The sequence below is a fragment of the Cydia fagiglandana genome, chromosome Z (assembly GCF_963556715.1).
Source record: "Cydia fagiglandana chromosome Z, ilCydFagi1.1, whole genome shotgun sequence".
NCBI lineage: Eukaryota > Metazoa > Arthropoda > Insecta > Lepidoptera > Tortricidae > Cydia > Cydia fagiglandana.
Window position 1 is genome coordinate 5789267 of NC_085959.1, and position 24715 is coordinate 5813981.

Genomic DNA, 24715 nt, shown 5'->3' on the forward strand with positions numbered 1-24715 from the left:
TATACCTTTAAACGAGCAATTAAATAGAATAGAACGAGCAATAATAGAAGCGCTGGTGGCCTAGCGGTAAGAGCGTGCGACTTTCAATCCGGAGGTCGCGGGTTCAATTTTCAAACCCCGGCTCGTACCAATGAGTTTTTCGGAACTTATGTACGAAATATCATTTGATATTTACCAGTCGCTTTTCGGTGAAGGAAAACATCGTGAGGAAACCGGACTAATCCTAATAAGACCTAGTTTCCCCTCTGGGTTGGAAGGTCAGATGGCAGTCGCTTTCGTAAAAACTAGTGCCTACGTCAAATCATGGGATTAGTTGTCAAGCGGACCCCAGGCTCCCATGAGCCATGGCAAAATGCCGGGATAACGCTAGGAAGAAGAGTCCTTTAAACGAGGAATTCATGTTTATTTATATACATATCGGGCATCTCGGAAACGGTTCTAACGTTTTCGGTGACTTTTGATATATGGCGGTTTTAGGGGGCGGAAAATCGATCTAGCTAGATCTTATCTCTAGAGAAAATGCACATTTTTGAGTTTTTGTAATAATTTTTAGTTAAACAAAGCTCGGTCTCCCAGATATTGCTAGTTTGGTGAACATCACTTCAAACCCGTTATAGTCGCACGAAACAAAGTCTGCCGATTTGATAGCCCACGCAGTGTAAGTGTTATGTACTTATACGTCATAATTTCATAGAAGTTTGACGTTTAAAATGAAACTTGCACTGCGTGGGCTATCATAATCGCTGCAGAGTTTTTACGCTCTGACTAGGGTTATTTTGTAGGTGAAATGTGAATATTGATATCTAACCTTTTTTATATTATTCACGACACACAATAAACCTTATTTACTACTGTCAACGTCACCCCATAGCCACACTGAAAACCTCAACTGTCTAAATGACGTCCATGACTTGTTTATTATGCAAGATTAAACAATTATAAACAGAAAAACTACAAAATTATGGATAATGGTAAATCCTAGTAGCTAACACAAATTATCTATAAATGTAGAAAAAAATAACTAAAACCCGGAAAACCGTAAAAGGATATAAGCAGCAAAATCTAACAAGCTTTCGAAGGAAGTTAACATAATTTTCAACCGACCTAAAGGCATGAAAGGAAGGAAGTTAACATAATTTTCAACAGACCTAAAGGCATGAAAGGAAGGAAGTTAACATAATTTTCAACAGACCTAAAGGATGCCTAAAGGCATGAAAGGACACAAAAATTCAAGCAGTTAATAAAAACATTTCGATTTAACAACGGTTATTCAGAATCTTAAGGGTAACACAGCTGACATCAGGCATACGTAAGTACTCAGAGTAACATGAGTGTTTTAGGTACATTCTATATAAGGAGCTGATGGTGAAAGAACAGAGGTTGGAGACGGCGCGCGCGCAGGCGGCACGGCTGCAGGCGGAACTGAAATTGTTGACCAGGGACAACGCTAGGTTGCAGGTAAGGGCTTTCAGGGAACTTTTTGGACTTAGAAAACTATTCAGGACTTATGCATTATTTAGAAAAAATATTCCTACGGCTTATTCTCATAATTTTATTACAAGAATAGCTCGACTCTGGTCTTATTAATACTTACTTTAAAAAAATTATGCGACTTTTTTAGGTAGGTACTTATGATTTTTTAAGACCATAATATATACCTAGTCTATTTATTTATTCAGAAGCAATGCTCGGTGCAGGTATATTTTTAAACGTCAATATTTCAAGGGGATTCTCAAAGATTTGTCGAAGGCGGCGATGGACTCATTTTGAAAATACTTCACAGTTGGTTCCAAATCTCAGGATTTTAATGAGATCCTGGAGAAGTTAAGGAAACTCTTCAAATACTGCAGGAAGTAAAAATAAAAATACTTAGTAAAATCACTAAAAAAAAAACAATTTTTCGTATATTTGATCTCGGAAAGAAGCATTAGGTAAAGAGGAACTGTTGATGAAGTAGAATTGATAGTAGGCCTAGTAGGGTAATAATTGGCCAGTAACTGCATGGCCGCCCTAAACTAAAAATGAATTCTATTCACCTATAAACAGAATTCATTTTAGTATAAGGTTTCAGTAGCTGGCCAGACTTCAATAACTAGTCGCCTTATACTAAAATGAATTATGTTTACCTAATAGGTAGGGCTCGGAACCGGTTTTTTTTTAATCCTAAAATAGCCCAATATTTTTATATATTTTATGCTGTATCTGTAGGACTGAATCATGTATTATTAGATTGGCCCATCAAAAATGAAATAATAAACCAAAAAACGAAAAAGAACGTAAAAATACCGGTATTTTTCGTATGAAGAAAAAACCGATTCCGAGCCTTGCCTATAGGTGAACAGAATTTATTTTTGTTATAACGTATAAACTCATATAATAAGAGTTTGGCTTATAACGTGTTTCTTGAATTTAAACTAACATTGAGACATACCAACATTGAATAATTTACGGTTTAGACTCACTTGTTTTTAGTCACTCGCGCGACATGTTTCGGAGAGCCTAGGGGGCTATTCCTAAATTACGTCATTTCAAATTAGGGGGGGAGGGGCTGGACATCGGATGACGGTAGCATGAAGTAGGAGGAAATGGGGTCATTTGAAGCATGGTTTTTGGATGATTATAGGGGGGGGGGGGGGGTCAAAAATCGATGACGTAATTTATGGACAGCCCCTAGGTCTCCTTTTTCAAGCACTAACAGTGCGAGCAGCGTTCACGACGGCCGAGTATCGCGTACTGCGGCTAGTGCGCCTCGCCTCGTCGCACAACAACAAGTGAGTGACTAAAAACAAGTGAGTCTAAACCGTAAAATTATTCAACGTGTTTCTTGTTTTTTTTTTGTAGTCAAATGCTACCTATCTGAACATTGAGAATTTGTAAATTTTCCATTCCAGGCTGCAGTAAATGCTCAATCCAATTCTGAGATACCTCAGGTAACAGAGTGGCTACCGCGAAAGCCGAAATTCGCAAATTGCGGGGATCTTTCTCTTTTACTCCAACGAAGGCGTAATTAGAGTGACGGAGAAAAATCCCCCCGCAATTTGCGAACTTCGATTTTCGCGGTTATAACCCAGAATTATTGTTGACCTACATACCTATTAAGGGGTTATTCGCGGACGGTTTAGAACGCAAAATGACTAGTGTAACATTTTGCCTATATCGCTCTCAGTCTACATCGCGAACGGTCCAGAACGCAAAATGCCTACATCATTTCCCGTCGTTTTATGCTTACGTTAGCGATGTCGACGGAGCCCCGCTGCCGCGGGGCTCCTATTCTGTGCGGTTTGGCCTTTGGCCATTTGATGATAACTAACGATCCTAACCTAACCTACCTGTGTGATATAAAAAGGTGGTCATTTTGCGTTCTGGTCCGTTCGCGATGTAGACTAAAAGCTACATAGGTAGGCAAAATATTACACTAGTCATTTTGCGTTCTAGACCGTCCGCGACTACACCCTATTAAGTTATAGGTACCTACTTCTAAAGGCGGACCACAGGAGGGAAAACTTTATACAGTTTCAATGAACACACAAGTTTTCTCTCCTGTGGGCAATAGTCAACAGCTCGTGGGCATGTAGGCAATGATTTTATCATACTTATCCTAATAACAGGAATACCTTTTCATGTGGATAAGGGTTATGGCTCCTCGACACGATGGGCCAAGGCCGGCCACTCCAAGGGACGCAGCCATGCGGTAGAATGAGATAGCAATATCACTTGCTCCCTCTAACGCATAAATGCGTTCCTTGGAGTGGCCGGCGTTGGCCCATCATGTAGAGAAGCCTATAAATAATAAATAAAAAAATAAATATTATAGGACATTTTTACACAAATTGACTAAGCCCCACGGTAAGCTCAAGAAGGCTTGTGTTGTGGGTACTCAGACAACGATATATATACCTAATATAAAAATACTTAAATACATAGAAAGCAACCATGACTCAGGAACAAATATCTGTATCATAATACCAATAAATGCCCTTACCAGGATTCGAACCCGGGCCCATCGATCGGCTTCATAGGCAGGGTCACTACCCACTAGGCCAGACCGGTCGTCAAATAAGAAAATTAACCTTCATAGCCCAACATTTGGGTATGTCTACAGGAAAGACGTGAACATAGTTTTGAGTCTGACCTTGATACATATTTGTTGTAGCGACTAGAAGAACCGGAACGGGAAGTTAAGGACAACACAGCGAGCGGCGAACCGGCGGAGAATTACATCGAACTGGTTAGTATAACCACAGAATAACCTCGAGTCGCCCACCATACAAAATTATAGCCAAGAAGGTTAGGTTAGGTTAGGTTTATTGTATTTTCAATTAGGTTGCTTTTCATTTGTTAGAAACAAATTAAACGCTACCTACTTTGTTTTCAATTAAGGTTGACATTTCCATCGAAATTAAGCATACATCCTAATGTACATTGGGCGGCACGAGGTAAGAGTCTAATAGTAGTACCGTACAGAAAGGACACTTGCTACAAAACCGAAGTTTGACAGCGATTCAGGGACGATCCATGCTGTCTTTTTCTAATGTATCGCACTATCCCTTTCGGCTATTTAGGGTTATTATCTTATTATCATACCATTATCTTATGCGTGGCCGGACACGCAAAGGGACGTCAAGTTATGCCAACCCTATAATAATTGCTCGGAGCAATACTGAGCCGAACGGAGCCGAGAATGACCGAAAGGAGGAGTGTCGCCCCAACGGTTCTTATTACCAACACTATTTGTGATGTTATCTGTGAAAAGGGACCTTATTTCAGGGCTCGGAAACCGTTCTCATTAGTCAAACCGGTTTCGTTCATTCGCCCGGGAAAGAAAAGGATTTCGTTTCCGTTTGTGGTTACCGGTTAAAGAACTGTTCTTTTGAGATAACGGTTTATGCCATATACGTTCTCATTACCCGACTACGGCAACGCAAAAGGAGGGTTATGATTTTGACCGGTATGTATGTGGGTATGTATGTATGTATGTATGTATGTATGTATGTTCATCTGTTCCCTCATAACTTCTAAAGTACTTATTATAATTTAATAAACGATGTGTCATTCGAATCGTCTTAATCGTCCGCTGGTTATAGGCTATATGGCGTCACAAAAAAATTAACACTGCGCCCTCTAGAGGTCATAAAGTCACGAACCAAAAAACTAAAATTAAGTAATGATGATGTGTTATACATCATTGGAAAGAGCTCAATTAGCACATTTCAAATATATAAATATTGTTAGCGTTTGCACCTGGCTTTGCTTGCATGCGCCAGATAAAACATTAAAATTTTCGGTTAGGTGATTCGAACTATGAATCTACAAGCGCTCTGGATTCTATCCGTGTGTTACGCGACTACGGCGGTACAAGAAGGTTTTTGCAAAATAAATTTGGCCGCTATACATGGTGTTTTTTTTAATGTCCTGCAACATTTTATACCGTGAATAGGTATAGAAGTACGATCAGCCAAAATGTATGAAACAATCAATTTTTTTACAAGATACGTACGCGTTCCAATGCCGGGCGCCTTCGGCGCCCACATACTAAAAGAGTCGGGCGTAGCCCGACATACGCGTTCCAAAGCCGGGCGCCTTCGGCGCCCTCATAATAAAAGAGTCGGGCGTAGCCCGACATACGCGTTCCAAAGCCGGGCGCCTTCGGCGCCCTTATACTAAAAGTGTCAGGCGTAGCCCGACGTACGCGTTCCAAAGCCGGGCGCCTTCGGCGCCCTCATACTAAAAGTGTCGGGCGTAGCCCGACGTACGCGTTCCAAAGCCGGGCGCCTTCGGCACCCTCATACTAAATGTGTCGGGCGGAGCCCGACGTACGCGTTCCAAAGCCGGGCGCCTTCGGCGCCCTCATACTAAATGTGTCGGGCGGAGCCCGACGTACGCGTTGCAAAGCCGAGCACCTTCGGCGCCCCCTTACTAAAAGAGTCGGGCGAGCGTTCCAAAGCCGGGCGCCTTCGGCGCCCTCATACTAAAAGAGTCGGGCGGAGCCCGACGTACGCGTTCCAAAGCCGGGCGCCTTCGGCGCCCACATACTAAAAGGGTCGGGCGTAGCCCGACATACGCGTTCCAAAGCCGGGCGCCTTCGGCGCCCACATACTTAAAGTTTCGGGCGTAGCCCGACATACGCGTTCCAAATCCGGGCGCCTTCGGCGCCCTCATACTAAAAGAGTCGGGCGGAGCCCGACGTACGCGTTGCAAAGTCGGGCGCCGAAGGCGCCCTCATACTAAAAGTGACGGGCGTAGCCCGACGTACGCGTTCCAAAGCCGGGCGCCTTCGGCGCCCTCATACTAAAAGAGTCGGGCGTAGCCCGACATACGCGTTCAAAAGCCGGGCGCCTTCGGCGCCCTCATACTAAAAGAGTCGGGCGTAGCCCGACGCACGCATTCCAAAGACGGGCGCCTTCGGCGCCCTCATACTAAAAGTGTCGAGCGTAACCCGACGTACGCGTTCCAAAGCCGGGCGCCTTCGGCGCCCTCATATTAAATGAATCGGGCGTAGCCCGACGTACGCGTTCCAAAGACGGCCGCCATCGGCGCCCTCATAGGCACTAAAGGAGTCGGGCGTAGCCCGATATAGGCGGCGCGCTCTGCGTGCATTTCTGTACTGAGGACGCCCTCGCAAAAGTAATATAAAGTGACTTCAAAAAGTTAGTAACGAAATCATGACCCCAAAATTAATTAAATAAAAAATAAGTTCAAAAACTAAAACCCGACTACTGCAAATCGCGCTCTAAAAAGTATGAAACAAGATAGAATTCTTATCTAAAATTATCAAGCAGGAAATATTATAAATGTTACCATTTTTTTTATATAAATTACAACGTAATATAATTTACTGATTTTTTTATATATTTACAGAGATTCAGAGGATAGCCGTGGTCGTATGCCACATTACTTTTAAGTTTATAATCGTGGCATACGACCACGGCGATCCTCTGAATTTCTGTAAATATATAAAAAAATCAGTAAATTATATTACGTTGTATTTTTATATAAAAAAAATGGTAACATTTATAATATTTCCTGCTTGATAATTTTAGATAAGAATTCTATCTTGTTTCATACTTTTTAGAGCGCGATTTGCAGTAGTCGGGTTTTAGTTTTTGAACTCATTTCGTTCTTGAGGAACGAAATTAACCGGTTAAATTGAAAATATCGAAGCGAGATAGAATGAATAAGCATTGCTATCTCTTTCACGTATGACAACGGATTTAACCGAGAGTCTCCGAAAGCCAAGAGTAACCGGTATTATATTGTTCCCTGCGAACCATAAAGTTCCATTCCCTCTTCTTACCGGTTAGGAGAGAGAACGTTATTTGTTATATCGCGTTCCATCAATTAACCGGTTTTTTGATGAACGAAATAATATAACGGTTTTGGAACGATATACAGGTATTTCAATACCGGTTCGGAGCCCTGGCACGTACTTGTAGGTCCATGTTGCTCTGTGGTCTGTGACCGATTAATCCGTCTTTGGCGTTGGACCTGCGGTGTGGATATATCGGTCATTGGCGTCCAGAAGGTTAATAACATCATCGATTCTCCTCCGTTAAAACACTCTCTTTCTTTTAGGCGTTGTGAGCGAGCTTGTAGAATCATAATCATAATCATAATATATTTATTGTGACTATATAGATATACATAAAAGGTGTTACATTTCATACGTACTAAGACCATAGCCTACCATCTTAAGGCACTGGTCCCACCGCGAGCTAGTAAGCTATGAGCTATCGGCTATAAACACGGACAAAAGATATAGCTCACCGCTGGGCGAGTAACTATAAATATCGCCGTGTCTCTTTTATTTACACGGGAGTGCTTATCTTTTGTTCGTGTTTATAGCCGATAGCTCATTGCTTACTAGCTCGCGGTGGGACCAGTGCCTAATGGTGTACAATACAATATTTGTTACTAAAAACAATATTTAATGTCAATAGACAACATAATAAGTATAGGTATAATAACATAATTACATTTGGCTAAGCATAATAAATTATTACTAAAACTAATTGACAATTGATTTCAAGTAAACAATTTCATTTTATATACCTAGTATATGTAATAGTAATTACAAAAAGCCTTTATTATTTAAAAAGTCGTTAATTGTGTAAAACATACTATGCAGAACTCTTTTTTTCAACAGGTGAAACAGCTGACCGAGTTAGAGGAGCAAGTGCGAGTGGTACAAGAGATGGCGACCACCACGCACGCTGACGGCCCCTGCCACGGCCCGCCTTGTCCGAGCGGCGGCGGGACCAACATATGCTATGAGCCGCAGGCGAGTGCCATCGTCCACAAGTTATCCGTCTTGGGTCGTCCCATTCGTTTTTCGAATTCTTAAATTAGTCCTATTCTGCTTTCGTCACCCATTCTATATTCGTCACAATCGTCGGTGGCTTTCAATGTAGAATGAGTGACGAAAGCAGAATATAACTAATTTAAGAACTTGACGAATAACGAATGGGACGACCCAAGACGATACCAGTACTTTTTGTACCGAGACTGACAGAAATAGATGAACAATGGAAAATAATCATGTACTACAAATGCGCCCAGTACGGATATGATGGTCGTATTTATCTTAGTGACAGCGTGATAAAACGGTGTCCGTCTCTTTCTATCCCGCAGAGTTAAAACGTGACAGTTGTTTTATCACGTGGATAAATGTGGATAAAGCGATCCATAATAGGCTTGCTGAACATGGGCCAAAGTAGCCACGGCCTGGGTCCCATACAGGATGGATCTCGGGGTAGAGGAAGACCCAGACGGAGATGGCGGGACGACCTCGATACATTCTGTGTGGAATGGCGGGAGTGTGTATTATGGCTCCTCTACACGATGGGCCAGCGCCGGCCAGTACAAGGGACGCAGCCATGCGGTAGAATGAGATAGCAATATCACTTGCTCCTATAATAAATGCGTCCCTTGGAGTGGCCGGCGCTGGCCCATCGTGAAAAGGAGTCATTAGACAAATACAAGTCGCGGGAAAGAGGAGAGGCCTTTGCCTAGCAGTAGGACTCACTAAGGCCCACTTGCACCATTCCACTAACCCGGGGTCAACCGGTTAAACCAGGAGTTGCCATGGTTAGCCATACAATTTGACACTAGGTTAATACCCCGGGTTAGTGGAATGGTGCAAGTGGGCCTTATAGGCTAAATAAAAAAAAAACTGTACTTATAATGTATAACACTACTTTTTGTGTGCAGGCGGGTATGCCACCGATGCCACCAACGCAACGCGATGTAAGTGTTTAGTATTTAGTAGGTACACGCTTGAAATTTTTTTTTTAACATGGAAATCTGAGTCGGCCGGAATAATCCGGCCCTATTTCTCATTACCCTAAAGGCTCCTCTTCACGTTGGACCAACGCCAACGAGGGACGCAGCCATGCGGTAGAATGAGATAGCAAAATCACTTGCTCCCTCTAACGCATAAATGCGTCCCTCGTTGGCGTTGGCGTTGGCCCAACGTGAAGAGGAGCCATAAGAAACAAGATAGGCGCATAATAACAATGTATATGCTTACCACGTTAAGGCCCAAAAGATTCGTGTTCTTCTCTCGCTCCCACTGAGCGTAAGCGAGATGGATGTGCTTGCTCGGGACCGCAGATATCATGTTTTTTAATTTTATTTGCCCCTGGTAATCGTATGTCCCTATCCGTCATTTGGACAGTTGTGGTTGTTAGAAAGGGACAAAATTTAACAATTCTGCTAAGTTTTATATATAAGGAGAAAGTATATATTTTAATATTATTGAATTCTTCACAGTGTCACAAATGCCCCCCGTGTCCCGCACCCTGTAACCCAAATGCAGCGCTGGTGAGCCCTCATTCATTATGGCTCCTACACGATGGGCCAGCGCCGGCCACTTCAAGGGACGCATTTATGCGTTAGAGGGAGCAAGTGATATTGCTATCTCATTCTACCGCATAGCTGCGTCTCTTGGAGTGGCCGGCGCTGGCCCATCGTGTAGAGGAGCCATTAAATTTAATATATTCATACGGATCTCTTCTTCGCTATGTCACGGCATTTTGCCACGGCTCATGGGAGCCTGGGGTCCGCTCGACAACTAATCCCAAGAATTGGCGTAGACACTAGTTTTTAATATATTCATACGGATGTGGTGCATAATTATAATTTCCTTCGTATTTTCACGGAAACCTACGAACGTGGTCTGATATTTTACTACTCGGTACTAAAAGTACTGAGGTTGACTGGAGTAGCATGACAAATACGAACGTATCCGAGAAAATACGATGGGAACAATAAAATTATGTATTCACTGCATCTATTCTGTCCCCCAAAATTAGAATCCCAGAAACAAAACAAGTCTTTTATTCAATAAACGTCAGTACAACAATATAATAAAACAAAAACTTAAGACTATTAGCTTAAGTCTAGTCAAACAGTCCCCCCCGAGTTGTCCCCGGCGCAAAGGTACCCATCACACTAGCCACGTTACCGCGTTGAATGGCGATGGACAACCTTTGCACCAGGTACGAACCCGCGCGGATTAGAATTGAGAGGATGAGAGATGAGAGGAAGAGGATGCCAGCCATTTTGAACATTGTATCAAAATAAGAGTTAATCAAATTGGCACTTTTTTATACCACATCGGTGGCAAACAAGCATACGGCCTGCCTGGTGGTAAGCAGTCACCGTAGTCTATGGACTCTGGTAACTACAGTAGTGTTATTGGGACAAAATTGTTTTCGTTGTCTTGTTTTTGACCCTAAGATAAGATATTAAAACGGTTTCCATCTTGCTGGGTATTAACCTTTTCGACGCAGTGTCAAACACAAAAGCTGTCACGCTGACGCCACGTCACCGAAGTGTCAAAACTGAAATTGAACTTCATGCATATACACGTAGGTCTATGTTGCTCTGTGGTCTGTGACCGATTATTCGGTCTTTGGCGTTGAACCTACGGTGCGCATATATCGGTCATTGCCGTCCAAAAGGTTGATAATTCTTCGAAATAATCAAATTAATTTGGCCCATTAGTCTAGTCACTACCGGTAAATATGTTTACAGTACATATGGTCCTATTTTCCCGCACTAGTGCGTAAAATAGCACTTTTCGTGCGATGTCAAAAGTTTAAAGGGCCATAATGTACTGTAAAACGTTGTACGATACACGTGCGAATAGGTAATTCGCAACTCGTGTCGATTTAAAACACTCCCTTCGGTCGTGTTTTAATTTATCGCCACTCGTTTCGAATTTCCTCTTTTTCGCACTTGTATCGTAAATAACTATTTTTTTTTGTGCAGACACCAGCAGAAAAAGAAGTTATCCAACTGAAAGAGAAGCTTCAAAAGTCTGAAGATGAATGCAAGAGCTACATAGCAGAGGTTTACCGTTACACGACATTATTTAACTATAAAAAACCGGGCAAGTGCGAGTCGAACTCGCCCACCGAGGGTTCCGTACTTTATAGTATTTGTTGTTATAGCGGCAACAGAAATACGTCATCTGTGAAAATTTCAACTGTCTAGCTATCACGGTTCGTGAGATACAGCCTGGTGACAGACGGACGGATAGCGGAGTCCTAGTAGTAGGGGTCCCGTTTTACCCTTTGGGTACGGAACCTTAATAAAGTAAATGATAAGTATATTGCCGTCAAGGGCGTACATTGAATCCTGATAAAGCGATGGATTCTAAAGTAGAATCCTGAGTGTAATGAGGGATTCAAATGTTAACGCCCAAGGCGAAATAATTTAGATACCGCGTGACACATACTGCTTTTCACATCAACTATGAGGTAATTATTATGTTCCAAGCTATGTATTATTTGACCAAAAAAAAGTAAGTATGCAAAAAAGAAAAAAATCGTGTCCTAGAATAGAAAAGTACAACTTTGATCCCTCCTAGCGGGGAAGAAAAAACTTTTTTCGAATAGGTGATGTGAAAAATATTTTAACAGCCTCCTAGCCTATCCTATAAGTCGGTAGTGACCCTGCCTATGAAGCAGGAGGTCACGGGTTCGAATCCTGGTACGGGAATATAATTGTCTTTATGACATATATTTTTTCTACATTTACGGATGTTTTGCTACCCGACTTTTTCGTTTGACAACTAAAATCGCTCTGTAAACATGTCAAACTGTTCACATATTTATGACCACAGCGCTCGTATAAACATTTCTGTTCCAGTGCGCACTGCTCCGCTCCGAGGTGCTCAAGCGAAAGGAGGAGGCGGAAACGGAGCGGTGCGTCGCCCGCGAGACTAAAGCGAGATTGAGGAAGCTGGAGATGAAGTTTGAAGGTCTGACGCCTAAGACCAACATGCAGGGACCGGCGGAAAAGGTTTTTGAGACCGTAAGTAATTTACTCAGTTTATTTATCACTCTGGGATGAAGGGTCACCAAGAAAGAGATTGCGGGACGACTTGGATGCGTTTCAGTGGGATTGGCGGGATCTTGCTCAGCGCAGGGAGGATTTGAAAGGGAGAGGGGAGGCCATTGTGAAAAAAAATAATTAAAAACGCGAACTGCAGTTTCAAAGCGAACTCAAAAGCTAATAGTTATTTACGATACAAGTGCGAAAAAGAGGAAATTCGAAACGAGTGGCGATAAATTAGAACACGACCGAAGGGAGTGTTTTAAATTGACACGAGTTGCGAATTACCTATTCGCACGTGTATCGTACAACTTTTTACAGTACATATGGCCCTTTAAACTTTTGACATCGCACGAAAAGTGCTATTTTACGCACTAGTGCGGAAAAATAGGACCATATGTATCTTAATAGTACATTTCGATGCTAGTGCGGAAGGTATGTCATTACTTCACGAGTACCGAGATATCTTGCCACGAGCCGCAGGCGAGTGGCAAGACTCGGGACGAGTGAAGAATGACATTTCCGCACGTGTATCGAACGACGTTTTTTAATACAGTTGCGAAAAAATAAGAAAAACATTGTTAATCGTACACTAAACAAAAGTGGTAACAGTGACAGCTCGGTTAGACGTCGTCTTTAAGTATATTATATCTATGGGCGTTTGGCAGCTATTCCGTTCCATTCAGTCAACTTATTAAGAACGGAATTTTCAATATTGAATTTAAAAAAATAAACGTGTTATAATGATGAAGAGGTAAGTAATTAAATATGAAATATGTAATATTTTTCGTATTCTTAAATTAACGGTAGGTTTTTATGCTGATTACGACGTTTAAAGGAAACTAATATTAACACTCATCAATAAGTAGTCGTGAATTGGAACAAGTATAAATTTAAAAAAATTGGAAAAGTAAAAAGCACTAGTTCGAGATAACCAACTTTCCGCACGCTAAACAGCTACGTAAAGTAGCACTTTTTGAGCAACTGTATTAAAAAAATAATTTTAGATATGTTAGTTACTCAACTTGCATTTATTATATTTCGATTGCTTTTAATTGGGAAAATCTCAATACATGAAACTTCCCGAGTGCAATCGAAATATTATATGCAGAGGTATATTAACTCACATTTATAGACGGGTCTAACGCGAATTTTATTCAATTACCTTGATTTATCGGCGTTTCAACACAGGTTTCACTGGTCGGGTTCGCAGCTGACTGATGTCCCAGCAAACGAAACGTAAACGTACCCGACGAAAAGTAAATAAATAATAAAAAATAAATTAATAAAATAATATAATTATACATATATATATATATATACGAGGGCTGGTTGAAAAGTTCGCGGCCTGACCATTAAAAAAAAAACTTTTTAATTTTTTTCTGCCGCCATTGTGAACTGTCATTATTCAGTTGTCATCCCGCGAAATTTCAATTGTAAGACATTGTAAAAATAAATTATACGTCTGATTTAAAAATAAGAGTCAACAGATTTTTCATAATGGACAATTTGGAGCAACGTGCTGTAATTAAATATCTTCATAAAAAAGGATTGACTCCAAAACAAATTTTTGAAGATATGCAGTGTACATTGGGGCAATCCTGTCCATCATATACGACAGTAAAAAAGTGGGCAGCTGAATTCAAGCGGGGACGAGTCAATATCGCAGATGACCCTCGCCCCGGGAGACCAACCACTGCGACCAATCCACATAATGTGGCAATTATATGCGAGATGATAATGCAAGACCGACGATTAAAAGTAAGGGAAATAGCTGACATCGTAGGCATCTCCTATGAAAGAACCCAAAACATTATAGTCAACGAATTAGGTTTTTCAAAGGTGTCGGCGAGATGGGTTCCGAAGCTCCTTTCAGTGGAACAAAAAATCACTCGTGTAACAATTTCACGCGACTGTCTCGACTTGTTCGAAGCTGACCCTCAAGACTTTTTGGACAGATATGTTACTATGGATGAGACATGGGTCCATCACTACACGCCCGAGACTAAACAGCAATCAAAGCAGTGGGTTCGTGCTGGATCTTCGCCACCCAAAAAGGCAAAGGCCATTTTGTCGGCGAATAAAGTCATGGCATCAGTCTTCTGGGACGCAAAGGGAGTAATAATGGTTGACTATCTCCAGAAAGGTACCACTATAAACTCTGACTACTATTGCGACCTTTTACGCCGATTACGAGAAGATCTGAAAGTAAAAAGACCTGGATTGTTGACAAAAAAAGTTCTCTTTCACCAGGACAATGCACGTGTGCACACGTCAATAAAATCGATAGTAGAAATTCACAACTGTGGGTTTGAATTATTGCCCCACCCGCCCTATTCGCCTGATTTGGCACCATCGGACTTCCATCTATTTCCAAATTTAAAAAAACACATGGGCGGTAAGAAATTTTTTACCAACGACGAGGTCCAAGCAGAAGTGGACACCTATTTTGAAGGCCTGGAGGAAAGTTTCTTCAAAAGTGGTATAATGGCTTTGGAATTCAGATGGAACAAGTGCAAAGAGCTCGACGGGGACTACGTAGAGAAATAAAAATATTAAATAAAATCTTTGGATTTGATTTCATACTTAGGCCGTGAACTTTCCAATCACCCCTCGTATATACACCGTGTTTTTATTGAATTCCGTTAGCGTTTTAGTGAGCGTTAAGTACGTTTAAGAGAACTAAATGGCATAGTTAATTAAAAAAAAATTTTTTTTAAGTTTAAACTGTAATTAAATGTAGCATATAGCGTTGTTATAACACGGGCATTACATTTAACTCAACCAAACAATTGAAATCTGTGACATATCAATGTCATTTCGAACATCGGTCGACCGAGATTGTACTTAAGTTTAGTAGCAAATGTATGAACTCATTCTAAATACTAATCAATATGTAAACCGGCCCTAAGGCAAGTTTACACGCTTGTAGAGGCCTTGTAGGAAAATATTAGATTATTGATTATCTCCGAAATGGAGTTAATTAGAATATCGGTGTCTTTGAGAAAGTTACTTGATTTAAGCTCAGGAATGCATCCTTGAAATTAACGGAAATCAAAAAAAACACGGTGTATTTAATTATAAATGTGAGTTAATATGTGTTTAGTGTATGTGTATATGTGTAAGAATAGGAATAAGAATAAGAGATGTTTATTAGCACAAATAATAATAACTAATAACACAAAACTAAAATTCAATTACATAAATATTTGTGCCAAAAGTCCTCACTCAGCTTATTGTCACGTTGTGTATCCTAGGACACAAAACGTGACACTGATTTTCAGTGAGGCCTACTTAAAGATTAAAGCTAAAACTAAAACTACATATATGGTGGCAGAACCAAAATAAGAATTCAACAATGAATATAATAAAAAGTCTATTGATTTTATATATACCGATGTATCTACTTTTGTCGAGCGCGTATGTGTATATGTGTGTGTGTGTGTGTGTGAATGAGTGTGATGTTTATTTGTTGGCACGGTTGCCTAAGTGCTACATTTTTTGTTTATTTAGCAGAAAGTGTGTAAAGGTGTGTGTGTGTGTAAAGTTTAAAATATTATATTGCAGAGGTATAGTCACGATTCTAAATGAGCCTAAACTTTTGCTTATGCTGTTTATGACCCTGACTGAACACTTAATACTGGACACAGTGATGATAATATTCATTTGTGTTATTGAAGCATAGTACCCGTTTTATTTGTTTCCCAGGAGGTGAACGTGAACAATCTCAGGCAGATGCTCCGCGAGGCAAACACTGAGATCGACGAGCAACTCACCCTGATCACTGAGATGGAGAAACAGCTCCAGGACTATCGTCTGAAGGCAAGTAGCTCCATCATCCTTGCGACGTTTCCCTCATTGCTGAAGGTTGTTACCGATTGATGATGCTCCTCCTTCGCGTAATGGAGAGCGTCATGTAGCTTGGTGTCCGGGAGTTGAGCGGGTTTGGTCCGACTGCGAACGCTCGGACTCTTTTTTGATTCGGATTCATCTGTGTTTTTAGTGTTAAGACCGCTAGCTGATGTAGCGTGGGATATACTATCCAAAATTGCGATATTTTCACATGGAATAAATTCAGAAATTTCCCATTTTAATCATTTTCATTAGACTGAGAACTTTTTTCACAATTTGCACATTTGCATTCATAAATCACAAATTTCAAATACACCCCCGCTGCCCTATTTGATAAGGGCTTGTATTAATGCTGATATAATTGTCCAGTACCTTCAAGCTCAGCAACTGTCAGAAGAGCAGACGAGGCAGCTGGCGGCGTTAGACGCTGATAACGTCCGCATATCAGAACAGATCAACTATGAGATACAGCGCGTCAAGGTACGTACGTCAGATTTTCCTTCAGTACACAAGTTGTGTTCCAAGTAGTCAAAAACTAAATAGGCCGTTAAAACATCTGTATATTTATACATAATGATCAATTATGAGATTCAACCTGTCAATGATCCTGTCTATTTCAGTCTTTACGTCATATTTTATGCAGGCTAGTTTTGGATATGGCTACAGAATTATTTTAGTTTCAATAGGTAGGCGTTTTCTAGCCCCCTAGGCTAGGCCCCCAGAAAAGTTAGATCGAGTTAAGTATCGTGATCATATGCCTTTTATAAATCTCGTCGGATGATTTGATTGTTCGATATTTCAGATCAAGTTTCAAGAGAAACTCCAGGAGTTGACCCCTCTACCCAAGCTGCTGCAGGCCACGCACAGGCAGCTCCGAGACGCTCAGCAGCAACAAGCTCTTGCTGAACATAGGACCGAGCAGCTGGCCAGAGAGCTCATGTGTGCCAGAGATAAGGTACTGACTAAAAGAGGTGTGAAGGTAAGGTCTTGACTGCTAAAATGTCTAAAAGTAAAAGACAGGCGATGGAATCGTAAGTCACTCATTTTAATTTTAGCTATACTACTTACCTTAGAGCATTTAGTAACTGGAGATGTCATCGCTGTCGTTTTCTTCACGAAACAGTCTGCCGATTTTTGCGGGGGACGTCAAATGTATTGCTATTTCTACATGATTTCTATGTAACGTACAAATAGCCATGTCAGTCCATACAAAAGTTTGCACAATTGTGCAAGTTTTACGGCAAACCTCTTAAAGGCGACTCCAGTTATTAAATGCTCTAAGACTGCTACAAGTACACTTGCCCCCTAACAAGTGTATTTTCTCTGTAATTTGGCAATTAGCCACTTTTAGTGTTTAACAGTAACACTGGTTTACTGTGACTTAAACGCATATTGCTTGTGTCAGCGCAACCTAACGTGTATATATAGGCAGGAATTTAGATTTAGAGAATATACTATCACACATAAGGTATTTCACTTCTACTGCTCCATCACTTGCTCGAAATCACGCGTAACAAGTATATCTTGTTATTTGATGGCGACCTTGCCAGCATTTTCTTGTTTCGCGGTAGACCCTGAGATTGTGATGGATGTGGTAGTGTGGTAGTGTTTTGGTCTAAAAACTGTAATGAATTATTCAATTTCGTTTATAGATTGCCGTCCTGGAGTATCAGCTGAACAAGCCGGCGGAGAAACAGCAGGGGGTAGACCGCGTCGCCGAAGCCAAGCTTCTGACTGCCACGCAGCAGCGGGTCACGCAGCTCGCGGACGAAAACACCAAGATGAAGGCCGAACTAGAGAGAGCTAAGTCAGTAGCAACCTCTTGTCTATTATAGTTCGTAGCTTTCTAATAGAGCCCGACGGCTAATCTTATTGTCTATTGTTAAGTAAAACCGCAAAAAAGGGTCTTAATTATTCTATTTGGCACCTGAGCGCGGGCGCATCTCGATGACACATTTTAGACTGGTTCTGTAGCGTTCGACTCGCCGCCACTCAGTAACCGAAGTACTGTACTTTTTATGCAGGTGGTTGTGGCACGTGGCACGAGCGGTTTTACTTAACATTAGACAATAGGATTAGCTCGGGCTCTATTAGAAACCTACCAACTATACCTAAGGACTTCGAGCAACACCGTCGGATACACAACTAGCGCGGATGCGTGTTGTGACTCATCGGTACACAAAAAGTGATGGCGGTGTGCAAGATTTGTCTCTGACGTGTGTCTCTATGTATTTGTGTCGTCATTATAGATTGGATTTTGTATGTGGTGAGTGAGAAGTGCGACTGTGTGCACGTGTCCCTCCGTAAACCGTATCGTACCGTTCTGCTGTTAAGCAGAACGGTAAGATATCGCTCGGGCTCCTCCCTTCCGACGTGTCGGAAACCGGTGTTGCTCGAAGATTGTGTATCATTCAAATAAAGAATGTTGTGAAATGATTTGTGAACGACTATTACTCGTATACTCGTACAAGGCGTACGTAGGTACAATATTGCCATAATGTAAACTGATTGTAGTAACACCATAGAGGTACAATAACATAGAGATGACACGGGGGAGGGGCCAAACGACCGAACGAGATGCACTTATGGAAATTTCAGTAGGAGTAGCAGAGAAAGCGGTATTATTGCTTGTCCTTGTCACAGTCTCACTTTTTGTTTGTTCCCCACCAAAAATTTACTATGGTTTATGGTGGGCAACAAATAACCCGACCGAATTACGTAGATTGTTTTTGGTATGTTGTCAGGAGTGTTAAAGCGTGTTTTAATATTGTCGCTTTGCATATGTTTTGTCCCTCACGGAGGCACGCGTATAGCTCATCTATGTAATACTAGGTCTATGAGTAACACTAACTCAGGGACAAAAAAAATTGTCAAGCTTCAAACAAAAACTTTGCTCCCTTGTCAAAATATTACATTTTTGTTACAGGAACAGCGTCATCCGTCTCGAAGAGTCCCTAGTGGCCTGTGGCAGCCGGTTCCAGGAGAAGATTGATGAGAACCGGATACTCTTGGGAGAACAGCAGACGATAAAAGAAGAAGCGGAGAGAGCGATCGCTCGTGCTAACCAGCGGACTGAAACTGTTCGGAAGTAAGTTTCTTTTGGCCTCAACAGTCTATAAAACAACTACAGTCATGCGACGAAGCCGTATAGATGTCGGCGGCCGATCGTAAGATCAGGCATATCGTGAAATTCCTAAGGCATATCGTGAAACGTGAAAATATTTGACTCGTTCCCTGAGTCGACGGAGCCCCGCGTAGCGCGTAGTCCTATTTCTGAGCAGTTTGCCCTTCATCTGAAGCTACCTAACGAACCTATATCCTAGCTATATATTGGTTTAATGTGACTATCGTCAAAACATTACACAGGAACATTACGATCTGCCTGATCTTACGATTGGCCGCCGACATAGACAGGGCAATCGTGCGAAGTGCGAGGGGTGGGTCGCGCGCACCCGAGCTGCATACATCGCCATTGTTAGTAGCTCGGTACTACTTACAGGGCTAGCGTGTCTTATTTGAAATGTTTATAATTTTTGGGCAGTTGTGTAAAAGTCTGTGACAACCCTACGGTGTTCTTTTTCGGTGTCGGCATTTACGCAAACTTAGAACGCGTCGGTCCACGTTACTGTTACTTTTTACACTGTGCGTCGCGCTAAGAAAATAAACTGCAATATAATGAAGAATTACCAATTAACTTTAAGCTAACGCTAAAACCATACAGAATGTAATAATCGGCAAATGATACAAGCTTTTTATCAATACCTATGTATGTACGAGTCAAATCTTGCAAAGTTAAAACTGATCCACTTCCCGACTTCCTAATACGAAGCTGAAACTTTGTAAGTTGGGTCATAATTAATGCAATATTATTATGTGGAAAGAAAAGTACAGTCAGCGATAAAACCTTGTACCAAAAGTTAAATTTCAAATATGATTACAAGATCAATTGGAGAGAACGAAGGTAAGTATAACATTTTTGGTTGGGAAGGAAGAGCGTTATCTGTAGGGCAAGAACTCTCGTATTTATATACCTACTTTCCTCTAGTGATGTGCCGATGAGAACGTTCTCGTTTCTGAAAATTCCTTTCCGAAGAAATATCCGGAAAATTTCCAACATTTTAGAGAACGTTCTCTTATTAGCATAAATAAGTTATGATGAACAAGCTTATTTTTTTTTTAATGGAATGAAATATTTACTTTTATGTTTATACCTTTTGCCTCAAATAACTTTTTTGGGCAATTTTGTGCTGTTTTTTACCCGACTACGGCAACGCAAAAGGAGGGTTATGATTTTGACCGGTATGTATGTGGGTATGTATGTATGTATGTTCATCTGTTCCCTCATAACTTCTAAAGTACTTATTATATTTTAACAAACGATGTGTCATTCGAATCGTCTTAATCGTCCGCTGGTTATAGGCTATATGGCGTCACAAAAAAATGAACAATGCGCCCTCTAGAGGTCATAAAGTCACGAACCAAAAAACTAAAATTAAGTAATGATGATGTGTTATACATCATTGGAAAGAGCTCAATTAGCACATTTCAAATATATAAATATTGTTAGCTTTTGCACACGGCTTTGCTTGCATGCGCCAGATAAAACATTAATTTATCGGTTAGGAGATTCGAACTATGAATCTACAAGCGCTCTGGATTCTATCCGCGTGTTACGCGACTACGGCGATACAAGAAGGTTTTTGCAAAAGAAATTTGTTTGGCTGCTATACATGGTGTTTTTTTAATATCCTGCAACATTTTATAACGTGAATAGGTATAGAAGTCCTGATCAGCCAAAATGTACGAGTATGAAACGGTCAATTTTTTTACAAGATACGTACGCGTTCGAAAGCCGGGCGCCTTCGGCGCCCTCATACTAAAAGAGTTGGGCGTAGCCCGATATACGCGTTCCAAAGCCGGGCGCCTTCGGCGCCCTCATATTAAAAGTGTCGGGCGTAGCCTGACGTACGCGTTCCAAAGCCGGGCGCTTTCGGCGCCCCCATACTAAAAGAGTCGGGCGTAGCCCGACAAACGCGTTCCAAAACCGGGCGCCTTCGGCGCCCTCATACTAAAAGTGTCGGGCGTAGCCCGACGTACGCGTTCCAAAGCCGGGCGCCTTCGGCGCCCTCATACTAAAAGAGTCGGGCGGAGCCCGACTTACGCGTTCCAAAGCCGGGCGCCTTCGGCGCCCTCATACTAAAAGTGTCGGGCGGAGCCCGACGTACGCGTTGCAAAGCCGGGCGCCTTCAGCGCCCTCATACTAAAAGAGTCGGGCGTAGCCCGATATACGCGTTCCAAAGCCGGGCGCCTTCGGCGCCCCCATACTAAAAGAGTCGGGCGTAGCCCGACAAACGCGTTCCAAAACCGGGCGCCTTCGGCGCCCTCATACTAAAAGAGTCGGGCGGAGCCCGACGTACGCGTTACAAAGCCGGGCGCCTTCGGCGCCCTCATACTAAAAGAGTCGGGCGGAGCCCGACGTATGCGTTGCAAAGCCGGGCGCCCTCATAATAAAATAGTCGGGCGTAGCCCGACGTACGCGTTCCAAAGCCGGGCGCCGAAGGCGCCCTCATACTAAAAGTGTCGCGCGTAACCCGACGTATGCGTTCCAAAGCCGGGCGCCGAAGGCACCCTCATACTAAAAGAGTCGGGCGTAGCCCGACGTACGCGTTCCAAATCCGGGCGCCTTCGGCGCTGTCATACTAAAAGAGTCGGGCGTAGCCCGACGTACGCGTTCCAAAGCCGGGCGCCTTCGGCGCCCTCATACTAAAAGAGTCGGGCGGAGCCCGACGTACGCCTTGCAAAGCCGGGCGCCTTCGGCGCTCTCTTACTAAAAGAGTCGGGCGGAGCCCGACGTACGCGTTGCAAAGCCGGGCGCCTTCGGCGCTCTCATACTAAACGAGTCGGGCGTAGCCCGATATACGCGTTCCAAAGCCGGACGCCCTCATATTAAAAGTGTCGGGCGTAGCCCGACGTACGCGTTCCAAAGCCGGGCGCCTTCGGCGCCCCCATACTAAAAGAGTCGGGCGTAGCCCGACAAACGTGTTCCAAAACCGGGCGCCTTCGGCGCCCTCATACTAAAAGAGTCGGGCGGAGCCCGACGTACGCGTTACAAAGCCGGGCGCCTTTGGTGCCTTCGGCGCCCTCATACTAAAAGAGTCGGGCGGAGCCCAACGTACGCGTTGCAAAGCCGGGCGCCTTCGGCGCCCTCATACTAAAAGTGTCGGGCGTAGCCCGACATACGCGTTCCAAAGCCGGGCGCCTTCGGCGCCCTCATAATAAAAGAGTCGAGCGTGGCCCGACGTACGCGTTCCAAAGCCGGGCGCCGAAGGCGCCCTCATACTAAAAGTGTCGAGCGTAACCCGACGTACGCGTTCCAAAGCCGGGCGCCGAAGGCGCCCTCAAACTAAAAGAGTCGGGCGTAGCCCGACGTACGCGTTCCAAATCCGGGCGCCTTCGGCGCCGTCATACTAAAAGAGTCGGGCGTAACCCGACGTATGCGTTCCAAAGCCGGGCGCCTTCGGCGCCCTCATAATAAAAGAGTCGAGCGTGGCCCGACGTACGCGTTCCAAAGCCGGGCGCCGAAGGCGCCCTCATACTAAAAGAGTCGGGCGTAGCCCGACGTACGCGTTCCAAATCCGGGCGCCTTCGGCGCCGTCATACTAAAAGAGTCGGGCGTAACCCGACGTATGCGTTCCAAATCCGGGCGCCTTCGGCGCTGTCATACTAAAAGAGTCGGGCGTAGCCCGACGTACGCGTTCCAAAGCCGGGCGCCTTCGGCGCCCTCATACTAAAAGAGTCGGGCGGAGCCCGACGTACGCCTTGCAAAGCCGGGCGCCTTCGGCGCTCTCTTACTAAAAGAGTCGGGCGGATCCCGACGTACGCGTTGCAAAGCCGGGCGCCTTCGGCGCTCTCATACTAAACGAGTCGGGCGTAGCCCGATATACGCGTTCCAAAGCCGGGCGCCCTCATATTAAAAGTGTCGGGCGTAGCCCGACGTACGCGTTCCAAAGCCGGGCGCCTTCGGCGCCCCCATACTAAAAGAGTCGGGCGTAGCCCGACAAACGTGTTCCAAAACCGGGCGCCTTCGGCGCCCTCATACTAAAAGAGTCGGGCGGAGCCCGACGTACGCGTTGCAAAGCCGGGCGCCTTTGGTGCCTTCGGCGCCCTCATACTAAAAGAGTCGGGCGGAGCCCAACGTACGCGTTGCAAAGCCGGGCGCCTTCGGCGCCCTCATACTAAAAGTGTCGGGCGTAGCCCGACGTACGCGTTCCAAAGCCGGGCGCCTTCGGCGCCCTCATACTAAAAGAGTCGGGCGGAGCCCGACGTACGCCTTGCAAAGCCGGGCGCCTTCGGCGCTCTCTTACTAAAAGAGTCGGGCGGAGCCCGACGTACGCGTTGCAAAGCCGGGCGCCTTCGGCGCTCTCATACTAAACGAGTCGGGCGTAGCCCGATATACGCGTTCCAAAGCCGGACGCCCTCATATTAAAAGTGTCGGGCGTAGCCCGACGTACGCGTTCCAAAGCCGGGCGCCTTCGGCGCCCCCATACTAAAAGAGTCGGGCGTAGCCCGACAAACGTGTTCCAAAACCGGGCGCCTTCGGCGCCCTCATACTAAAAGACTCGGGCGGAGCCCGACGTACGCGTTACAAAGCCGGGCGCCTTTGGTGCCTTCGGCGCCCTCATACTAAAAGAGTCGGGCGGAGCCCAACGTACGCGTTGCAAAGCCGGGCGCCTTCGGCGCCCTCATACTAAAAGTGTCGGGCGTAGCCCGACATACGCGTTCCAAAGCCGGGCGCCTTCGGCGCCCTCATAATAAAAGAGTCGAGCGTGGCCCGACGTACGCGTTCCAAAGCCGGGCGCCGAAGGCGCCCTCATACTAAAAGTGTCGAGCGTAACCCGACGTACGCGTTCCAAAGCCGGGCGCCGAAGGCGCCCTCAAACTAAAAGAGTCGGGCGTAGCCCGACGTACGCGTTCCAAATCCGGGCGCCTTCGGCGCCGTCATACTAAAAGAGTCGGGCGTAACCCGACGTATGCGTTCCAAAGCCGGGCGCCTTCGGCGCCCTCATAATAAAAGAGTCGAGCGTGGCCCGACGTACGCGTTCCAAAGCCGGGCGCCGAAGGCGCCCTCATACTAAAAGAGTCGGGCGTAGCCCGACGTACGCGTTCCAAATCCGGGCGCCTTCGGCGCCGTCATACTAAAAGAGTCGGGCGTAACCCGACGTATGCGTTCCAAATCCGGGCGCCTTCGGCGCTGTCATACTAAAAGAGTCGGGCGTAGCCCGACGTACGCGTTCCAAAGCCGGGCGCCTTCGGCGCCCTCATACTAAAAGAGTCGGGCGGAGCCCGACGTACGCCTTGCAAAGCCGGGCGCCTTCGGCGCTCTCTTACTAAAAGAGTCGGGCGGATCCCGACGTACGCGTTGCAAAGCCGGGCGCCTTCGGCGCTCTCATACTAAACGAGTCGGGCGTAGCCCGATATACGCGTTCCAAAGCCGGGCGCCCTCATATTAAAAGTGTCGGGCGTA

General features: G+C 44.3%; 1 protein-coding gene across 1 annotated transcript in view; it reads left to right on the forward strand.

Moving 5' to 3' along the window:
* LOC134679273 (protein lava lamp-like) overlaps positions 1–24715 on the forward strand; it is a 39549-nt gene that overhangs the window by 9427 nt on the left and 5407 nt on the right. Inside the window, exons 9-21 of the mRNA XM_063538167.1 lie at positions 1341–1458; positions 2892–2930; positions 4154–4228; positions 8144–8278; positions 9208–9243; positions 9769–9819; positions 11272–11352; positions 12154–12318; positions 16048–16161; positions 16561–16671; positions 16994–17146; positions 17844–17998; positions 19118–19279. Coding sequence (XP_063394237.1) covers positions 1341–1458; positions 2892–2930; positions 4154–4228; positions 8144–8278; positions 9208–9243; positions 9769–9819; positions 11272–11352; positions 12154–12318; positions 16048–16161; positions 16561–16671; positions 16994–17146; positions 17844–17998; positions 19118–19279 — 1395 coding nt within the window. The remainder of the gene's footprint in view (positions 1–1340; positions 1459–2891; positions 2931–4153; positions 4229–8143; positions 8279–9207; positions 9244–9768; positions 9820–11271; positions 11353–12153; positions 12319–16047; positions 16162–16560; positions 16672–16993; positions 17147–17843; positions 17999–19117; positions 19280–24715) is intronic.